At 35.3% G+C, this 10,000-nt stretch overlaps 2 protein-coding genes across 5 annotated transcripts in view; one reads left to right on the forward strand and one right to left on the reverse strand.

The window, feature by feature from the left end:
* The window catches only part of E23 (Early gene at 23), a 195,985-nt gene extending 187,955 nt beyond the window's left edge, over positions 1-8,030 (forward strand). For all 3 annotated transcript variants that reach the window (XM_070141061.1, XM_070141062.1, XM_027374291.2), the window contains 8 exons: positions 1-22; positions 624-797; positions 990-1,124; positions 1,263-1,390; positions 1,590-1,797; positions 2,040-2,254; positions 2,434-2,642; positions 2,876-8,030. The exon at positions 1-22 is cut by the window's left edge and continues 72 nt beyond it. In XM_070141061.1, the coding sequence (XP_069997162.1) occupies positions 1-22; positions 624-797; positions 990-1,124; positions 1,263-1,390; positions 1,590-1,797; positions 2,040-2,254; positions 2,434-2,642; positions 2,876-3,065 (1,281 nt within the window). In that variant the 3' untranslated portion in view covers positions 3,066-8,030. The remainder of the gene's footprint in view (positions 23-623; positions 798-989; positions 1,125-1,262; positions 1,391-1,589; positions 1,798-2,039; positions 2,255-2,433; positions 2,643-2,875) is intronic.
* Positions 8,031-8,216: 186 nt separating this feature from the next.
* Positions 8,217-10,000, reverse strand: part of LOC113821764 (uncharacterized) — an 11,421-nt gene continuing 9,637 nt past the window's right edge. For both annotated transcript variants that reach the window (XM_027374288.2, XM_027374289.2), the window contains exon 4: positions 8,217-10,000. This exon is cut by the window's right edge and continues 617 nt beyond it. In XM_027374288.2, the coding sequence (XP_027230089.2) occupies positions 8,931-10,000 (1,070 nt within the window). In that variant the 3' untranslated portion in view covers positions 8,217-8,930.

Here is a 10,000-nt window from a genome sequence, read left to right on the forward strand (position 1 = left end):
TACAACCCTGCAGACTTCATATGTAAGTTCTGATTTTTTATATTTGATAATTTATTATACATCTACACACACCTATGTAACTTGCACACGCCCACACACACACACACACACACACACACACACACACACACACACACACACACACACACACACACACACACACACACACACACACACACACACACACACACACACACACACACACACACACACACACACACTCACTCACTCACTCACTCACTCACTCACACACTCACTCATACACTCACTCATACACTCACTCATACACTCACTCACACACTCACTCACACACACACACACACACACACACACACACACACACACACACACACACACACACACACACACACACACACACACACACACACACACACACACACACACACACACAAACACACACAGGCACACTATGCACACACGTAGATAGATAGATAGATAGATAGATAAGTAAGTAGATTGATGGATATAGATATAGATATATATATAGATACAGAAATGTAGATATATAAATATGTATATTTATATATATATGTATGGATTTACTGTGAATTAATGTTATATCCATTTATCATTGTTATACGATATCTCCTTTTTCTTTTTAGTGGAAGTTGTAAAAGGTTCACCAGAAGTACAAGAAAGAGTTATTCAGGGTGCCAATTGTCCTGAACGAGGAACTACCTTCAACTTGTCGCAAAACATTACTATTCAAACCTCGCCTTCCATCCACTCACTCTACAGCAAGTACTTATCATTACAAGATGGTCATACAACTACAGGTAAGTGTATTGCCTTTCTATTTTTTTTACTTGTTTATTTGTTTACTTTTGTGAGGAATATAATAAATCTGATATTCTGAGAGAGTATAACATTTGCTCTGTAGTTATAGAGAAAGTACCTTTTCTAGTTTTACTTTTAAGTGGTTTCATATTATGTCACAAGGGATTTGTCAACATACTTTTCATTCACAGGTGTAGAAGGGGAGGAATGTCCATGGGATGAGGATTGCAATTGCCAAGACCAGGGTTACCATGCAAAGTGTCCAGCAGAGGTGTCAGTCACAATTACTGGAAGCAAGAAGGAGACATCAGTCTTTACTAAAATGGGTAGGGAAAGTTCGCATTGATTTGTTCCAGTTGCTTATGTTCTTTTGATATTTGATTTTTGAATCTTGTTGTGGTGATGATGGAAAAGTTTATGGAGTGTACTGTTAACGTTTGCTCATATTCTTGCTTTGGTTACAGGTGAGGAAGAGGATAGTGGGAGATCTTCGTGGTCAGAAGAGACAGAGAGTGAAGCCTCAGCGTCTAGTTCATCAAGTGAGGAATATGTAGACAGGCAGTGGCCAACTTCCTTCCTCACACAGTTCAAAGTGAGTAGCTGGTAAAAGTTTCAGATCAGTATTAAAGTTTCCACATATTTTGTGAATATCAAAGCTGTTGTTCACCATTCAGTTTGAAAAGTGAAAGAGAAAAGAGTGAAATATAGAAATTCACAAATCATTTACAGTTAGTCACTTGATTGAACAGAGAGATAGTAAGTTTAGTTATTAACAAATCACTTACTTTCAGGTACTTACTCAAAGGAACTTCTGTGTGGCTCGTCCATTCATCCTTTCTCGACTCCACTGGATCCAAACACTAGGTTTAGCGTTAATAGCTGGTCTACTGTGGTTCCAAGCACCACGCACAGAAGAGGCTCTGCACGATATCCAAGGCTGGATGTTCTTCTCCACAACCTATTGGATGCTGTTCATGCTCTTTGCTGCTCTCCAGTCTTGTAAGTTGGAATGGAAGTCACAGAATATGTAATAAATGGATACGTAAGGCACAATGTCAGATTCTTAAGTGCTGTCCTTGTTGTACTTTATTTTAGGATAGTGTTTTACATGATATTATGTATGAAATACAGAAACATAAACTACTCATTATGCAGTTTCAATAATGTACTAGGGCATGTATCCACTGCACTTATAATTACAAAAACTATATCATATATATTAAATTTATGTTAATTTTCAGTCCCAAGTGAGAGAGAAGTTATAATGAAGGAACGGGCAAGTGGATCATACCGGGTTAGTGCATACTATCTTGCCAAGATGGTGGGGGAGTTGCCGTTAACCTTCACATTGCCCACGTTCTACATGCTCATATCCTATCCCATGATGGGAGGGACACATGTCTTAACATTCATCAAACATCTCATTGTGCTCCTTCTCAATACCTTAGTTGCTCAGGTAAGTTTTTTCTCACTTTTTTTTTTTCTCTCTCTTTCACTTTAAAGATTTGAATCTTAATTGAAATTGTGTTATAATCCAAAATATCTTAGCCTATTTTCTGTCTGTATGCTAGTGCCCAATTTTGGATGTCATCATATATATATATATTTTTTTTTTTTTTTTTTTTTTTCCCACAGAGTATGGGTCTCCTCATAGGAGCTATATGCATGGACTTACAAGTAGGCATCACAGTGTCTGCGTTGTTTACACTCTTCTCGCAGTTATTTGGGGGTTACTTAGCTAACAAGATTCCCCCCTGGCTCAGCTGGGCTAAATACCTTTCAATGGTCCATTATGCCTTCCAAAACATGAATATTATAGAGTTTTCGGATGGAACTCCAGTCAGGTAAAAGCATTACTATTGTTATTATATTTTTTACCTATAACTACTATTATCCTTCTGAAATTGCAAATTTGCATTGAAATACTGATAAAGATCTTGATATCTATATATGTTTATCAGTAGGCGAAATAAAATTATTTTTGATTGTGATAAATAAGAATATTTTCATGTTAATACAAAATTATATGTTAAAACAATCATACAATCATCACTTAGACGAAAACCTCTTCCCACAGTTGCTCGTTGGAAAACTCAAGATTCAAGAGCTGCGGCTTCAACAAAAGTTATATTGAAGTGTCAGAGATCCTGGACGAAAGAGGACAGACTCTGCCTCTGTGGCTCAACACAACGATCCTTATTATGTTCATGTTATCAGCAAGACTTCTAACATACCTCATGCTCAGATTCCTCCACCGGCTAAAATAGCGTGAAGAAGGATTAGGAAAATTATGTTCCATTTGCGATTATACAATGTGTTGAAAATGCGTTCATATCATGAAATGTGAATTAAGATAACAGAGGTGGTCTGAACTGATTCAACTAAAAAAAGAAAAACATATAAACATATACAGTCAGTGATTTCTGCGCCCCCCAGAAAAGCTATACATAGAGATTAAAAGTTGGAAAAGAAATAAAGATCTTCAGATTTATCAGTTAGACGAAGCAAGAATGAATTAATGGTGCGGCAGGGGCAACCGTATTGCCTCAGTGCTGAACGCCTTGCCCAACAGTACTTCGTTCCCACTGCCCGCATCTGCTTCCAAACAAAGGAAATGGAAGAGATATTAGACAGCATTTATATTACTTTCAGCATTATCCAGTCCATAGATTTTTAGATTGTTAATATATATATATATATGTGTGTATATATATATATGAGTTGCCAATCTTTCTTTTGTAAGTTTTTTTTTTATGGAATCTTGTGATATACTCAAGGGTCTTCGATAGCATACCTTCCTGGCTGTTAAATGTGTTTGGGAAAAGGAAAATAGAGAGAGAAAATATATAGGAACACACACACACACACACACACACACACACACACACACACACACACACACACACACACACACACACACACACACACACACACACACACACACACACACACACACAAAGTTGCATAATTATTTATAAAAAAAACACATGCATTATTTATATACATACCATTTTTCCATTTTATCCATTAGTTTTCACTTATATTTATATATATTTTACTAACAAAGCTTACATAGCAATACCTAGGTTGTATACTTAAATTTTTGTTATCTAACTTTTGCATGAAGATTGTCAGGAAAAAAATATGGATTTATGATTATTACATTCACATATCCCAAGCTATGAACTATTGGTTGTGGAGTATATATTTTAAGTTCCATGGTCAATGAAACAGTTTCTAGGATAGTTTTATAACAGAATAAACTCATTCATCTTGACTACTGAACTGTTACATTTTGCACTGTGAACTGTGTTGATCAAGGAAAAATTTGAAAACCTTTTTGTTCAATTCTTCTTGGAAAAGTGTGTGTGTGTTTCAGAGAAGTAAGGGGTTTGTTAGGCCTGATACATGAATTATAGATTTATACTAGTTGAAATGTTTGAAGTTTTTTTTTACGTGAGTGCTTAAGCCTAACTACCCCTTTTTGTGAAAGAATTCTTGACAATTTGAAGAACAGAGATGAGTCAGTGTTAGTAATGCAAGAATTCATACTCTAGTTATAAAATGACTAGACCCCTGTGATAATGTATATAAGATATCTTCTTGTGGCATTGCAGTAACCTGAGTTTGATGAAAATGCTATACAGCGTATATAAATGAAATGAAAAGTAAAAAGAAAATGAAAGAAGAAAAATGTATTCAGTACATCTGTATAACTCAGTTACAGTTTAAGTTCAAGATTTTTGAGTATTTTGCCTGAAGTGTATGCATTGGATATGCATATTCCCTAAACAGCAAGACAGAAATGGTTACCTTGAACACTTACGAGTTGGATATATCTCACTGGCTAATATAACTAATTGAAAGACTGGTTGTGGTTGTGCCAATCACTGACATTTTCAAGTCATTGGGTTAGCCTTGCAGTAAAAGAACATAACATAGTTATCAGCTTTTAATGGACAAAATAACATAATTACTCTATGTCCTTTTGTTATGACTAGTACGTTTATTTCACATGTCCTTCTGATAGTCACAACATGAGGGTAGTGGCCCTTTTCTTCTCTCGTAAGCAGTGTAGAGTGTTGGGTCCTATTTTTATATTTTTTATCCCTAGGTGTAAATGTTCTCTTAAATGTCATGTAATGGCAAACAGGAACAGGGAGACAAATGAACCTGTTTATCAAAAGCAATCGTGCCATGAGAGGGGGAGTTGATCTGTTGAGCAGTCTTGACCGCGCGAACTGTGTTACCCATTTCAGGGCTTTAGCCATCCTACATCAGTCATGTCAGGTTGGCCTCTTTTTGTGTATGGTGCTATGTTATCTAGAGGAGTCCTAGGTAATTATCTATTTAAAAAAATATCTGAGTGTGAGAATCCTTATGTATATGCAGTAGTTACCAAGTACATTACCATGCACAGATTGAGGGGTTGACGGAGACTGTCATGTTAATCAAGACACAAAGGCCAGTGTGTCAGACTCAATTTTTTATGCATGAAGTCAAGAATTTTGTTACTGTATTTGCCTTCTATTTATAATGATAGTTATGAATATATGCATACTTGTTATGTATCAACATACTGTGTATGTACAGATGTCTTCTAAAAGCATATGCAATATGCCTGATTCCTTGTTTATAGTACTTGTAATGTGAGCACCTGCAGAGGTGAAGTCCCATACTGTTATGCCTTTGTGGCCATATACTTAACATTCCTGTCTGTGAATATTAGCTAATTAGTATTACTGATGCTTTGTTGTGGTATGATTTTTTTTTCTTTAGTTCTGGTGCCTTCCCAAAGTATGAAATGTTGCACCAAATATATAGACCTGGTAATGAGAAAAGAATATATATATATCTTGTTCATGAAAGTTCCATTTACCAGAAAATGGCTGTTACTCACATATAATGGGCTCTACTTTAGCTGTCTCCAGCAGCTATTAATATGTAATAATTCTTAAATTGAAACCATCCACAGTGGGAAAGGTTACCATTCTCTGCCAAATGCAGTAAAATATGTTTATAAATATTGTGGCTTTAAATAATCTTCACATGTTGGAGAATCCATCAATTCAGATTTTTAACATTAACACAAAAGTCTGCTCCACAGAGATAACTTTCATCATTGTTACTATAGTTTTGGTATGTGACTTCAATCTGAAACACAACCCATTCAGATTGGATTCTCTCTTCCTTGTTTCTTCTCTAGTTATTAGTATTTGCTGGCAGCTTAAATCAAATAGATGGTAACAATCCTGGCAGTTTTTAGGGATCAGTTGTTACAAAAGTTATACATTAAGAACATTTTTTTGAATACTTATGTTTGCATCTATCTTCCACATGCAAATGTAATGCAGTAAAACCTCTAGTCCTGAGATAGTTTTTTTCATTTTCTGTGTAATATTACAGACCATATATTATTTCAACTCTTATAAATGAGCTTAGCTATAGACCTTTGAGTAACCTTTTTTCTCAAAGTAAAATATGAAGTATGAACAATACATTGAATAGCTAGATACATACTCCTTACATTTGCTGAACTAATTCAGAAAGAATTTTAAAATCTGGTTGTCATTTTTCCTTTCTGCTGGGTGAAAATATTTGTGTAACAGACATTTTCTAGGTGACAAGGAGCCATGATATCTGTTAACTTTCATGCAAAGTATTTTGTGGCCTCCAAATGTGAAAATAGTTAATTGTGACACTGCAAAATGTGAATACAAAAAGAGTCTTATCAGGTCTTTTGTTCATTTACTATTTTATATGGATTGATTAATTTACTAATTATTATTCAATACATTATTATTATTATTATCATTTTCATCATCCTTAATCTTATTTATATATATATTTTTATTTTATTGTCAAGGAAAAGGAGTGGTCCAATCTAGACTTGGTTTGTTGGTAAAACAATGAAACCATCTGACTGTTCTGTGACTGCAGTAAACATGATAAGAATTTTCAAGCATCAATGTTGCTGTTTTTATTTTATTATTCTATAACTTTTTTAAATTAAGAAAGGTTAATCTGAATTACAATTGTCTTTGGAAGCGACACTTGTATATAACTTGTGTGACACTTTGCAAGATGTATAAAGTCAGATTTTAGGCTGGTATTGGAAATTCATTGGGCCAAAGGTGAAATACACCAACCATAGTACCGTCATATTTTGAGAAGTCTTTGCAGCATTTCCAATTTTTTTCTGCTTGCCTTTCTTCTTTATTCAGTTTTCTTTTACACCCTTTTGCATATTCATTGCTGGATTCCTGACATGAAGATTTTTTTTTTTTTTTTTTTTTCTTTTTTTTCTTTTTTTTTTTAAGATAGCAGCTCATGCATTATATAGAGATAAACAAATATATGTAATTTATAATAAAAGTAATATAACAAAATATTCCATGTAAAAGACTTCTTAGATATGTCCTTCAGAATTGTAATGTTCGATTTAACTTTTTTTGTCTTCTTTTTTCAATTCTAATTTTTTCATCTTGGAAAGGAAATAAGTTAGAGAAAGAAGCTCAGGTGATGCAACCGTTTTACCAAGACAAGTGTGATTTAACTCAGGTGTGGAACGTGTAAGGGTGATTGAGGATTTTCAGAAAATTGTAATGCCCTTGTCTGACAGAGGGGAAAGTGAGTAGAAATGCATCTATGTTAATTTCCCATATACTTTATGAAGAAAACTCTGTTTAAAAATTCTGGAGGATCACTAGACTGGATCGAGTGATCTTGCTTTTATTATATACCTGTCTCCTATTAACACTGCAATATTGGTTGTGTGTTACAACCTCCCATGAAACCTTTATTATGAAGTGTTGAATTTACTGAGGATTAAACTCCCGTGTCTTTTGTATGCTAATCTTATGTCATATTATTATAATATTTTAATGCACAGTAGGCAAGACATGGTGAAATTATTTCATAAAGTTGATTTCATGAAGTTTCAATTTTTTTATTCTTTCTTTGAGAAAAGCATACTTAGTATACTGAAGGATTTAATATATGTAATATACAGAGGGAAGTTTTATATATGTATATGTATGTATATGTATGTTGTATGCATGTATAAACATATATATATGAGCAGCTGATTGTGTGTATGACTGTAAACAGGCGAATATGTATGTGTTTTGTAACTGTGGAAGGTCCCCATGCTCACAGAATGTATATAAACTATTTGTAAAGAAAACGGCTGAGAAGTTGAGTGTTTATGTACACTAAAATAAGACAGAACACTCTTGGAAGTTTTAATCTCCTTCCTTGAACATTATTTTTCTTTTTTTTTCATATTCATTACCTTTCATTACCACTGAACCAAGTATCTCTATCTCCAGAGAAAACTTGTATTTGATCAATACATAATTATGATGGCATCCAAAACTAATGGATAAAAGAATGTTTGGAAAATAACACTAAGAAACTAAAATATAATAGAATGTATTTTGTTGCAGAATTATGCAGTATGGTATAACGGTCAGTATCTCCATAAGCAGATAAGTAAATAAATTTGAAAAGCGACATTGCACTTGAAAGGTTGCCTTCCAGGTGCAGGAATCACGTTTAGTTGTTGCAGACAGGTTTGCACAGGAATGGTAAAGGAGATAAAAGAAACTCAAAAATTTACTATGAGCAGTTAAGCATGGTTGTAACTATTAAAAGATTATATTTTCTGCTAAAGTATGCTGCAAGAAATCCTAGCATGGTATTGGTACACATCAATCCAAGATTTTTCCCTTCTAATATGGTAACTATTTTGATCACTGGGTTTGAACAGATTAATTTAAACATTATGTTATGAGGATTATAAGAAATAGAAACTGGTATAGAGAAATTTGACCCATTTACATATTTCCCACCACAAAAAAAGAAAAAAAAACATTGGCTAAGTAGCAGTTGTGAATCATTAAGGGAAGTCACCAATCCTGCCACATCAATAGATGCTGAGGCATGAATTGGGGCCACATGAACAAGTCGTATAATATAACAAATTTAAGTGAATAAAACACTAAAACGCAAAATGACCAACATATTCAGCATTTAAAGTTTTATCGCTACTATTATTTTCTTTATTGCTGAGTAATTGTCATTGAGTGTATCTTTTTTTTTTTTTTACACATGAAAATGCAAACATTATCTCAGGCCTGAGGCTTCATACCATAGCGCTTTTCAAACTCCCTTTTCACTTCGTCTGCGATTTTAGCAGCAAGCTTCGTTATTTCATTAAACCACTTTTCTTTCGTCTTTTCGTCACGTGCTGTGAAGACATAAAGCTTCCCTTTCCCTCCTCCATCACTCACTTGCACAGTAAACGACGAAACTGAATCGCTTTTCTGGGAAATGGGGATTAGTTGGTCGATGCGTAGGCTACACTGATACCTGGAGGTCCAACCTTCAGGGAGGGTGATAACGAGCATTTCTGCGAAAAGGAGGGCACGGTAATCCTTCCTCTGCATCTCTGGCCCTTTGATCTTGAAGGAGCCGTGGAGTAGCAACGGTCCTTTAATGTGCAGGTCGAAAGGAGTACCCTTCACGCCATCAATGAGGATGGCACTGTCTCCGAGGGCGTGCAACTCCCTGAGCATCGCCACGGCTTCTTGCATGACGCCTCTGTCACCTTCTGGAGCACTAGCCAGAAACTCTTCCAGACTCATGAAATAGAAGTGAAGTCTTTTCCACGATATTCTCAGGGAGTCCTTCAAGTTCGGATGATCTTTAAGCTTGGTTTCCGGTACCTTTGCCAATGCTGCGTAGATCAGAGGACCATTCATTATGTGGTATTTGTAGGACTCCAATTGTTCCCGTCGCGAGAGTAATGTTTGTGCGATCGATGAGTAAGACTGGCATGATGAATATAGTTCTCTGTACAAATCATGGTGTAATTCTTCTAGTGTGTCTACGCCGCGCAGAAGAGGCTGCAGCTCTGGAGACAGTGTCCTGGCAGCTGTTATATAACTTAGGGAGGTCAGGTAATTGTACTCATGTGTCAGGAAGTAATTGATACGATCCGCCTGTGAACTTGTCTGTTTATCCTTCTCCTCAGCGTGAGGAACCGTCTCATGACAAAAGATGCGTTCTGAATCCTCAACGCTTCGGTCAAAAGATCCGTATAAATTTCCATAGCTATCATCGTCACTATCTGGGAATTCGTAGTCTGCAAACTCTTTATCATCAATGGGAGAAAGTGTTACCGTTTCAATCTTTTTCT

This window comes from Penaeus vannamei, chromosome 27, assembly GCF_042767895.1.
Source record: "Penaeus vannamei isolate JL-2024 chromosome 27, ASM4276789v1, whole genome shotgun sequence".
Lineage (NCBI taxonomy): Eukaryota > Metazoa > Arthropoda > Malacostraca > Decapoda > Penaeidae > Penaeus > Penaeus vannamei.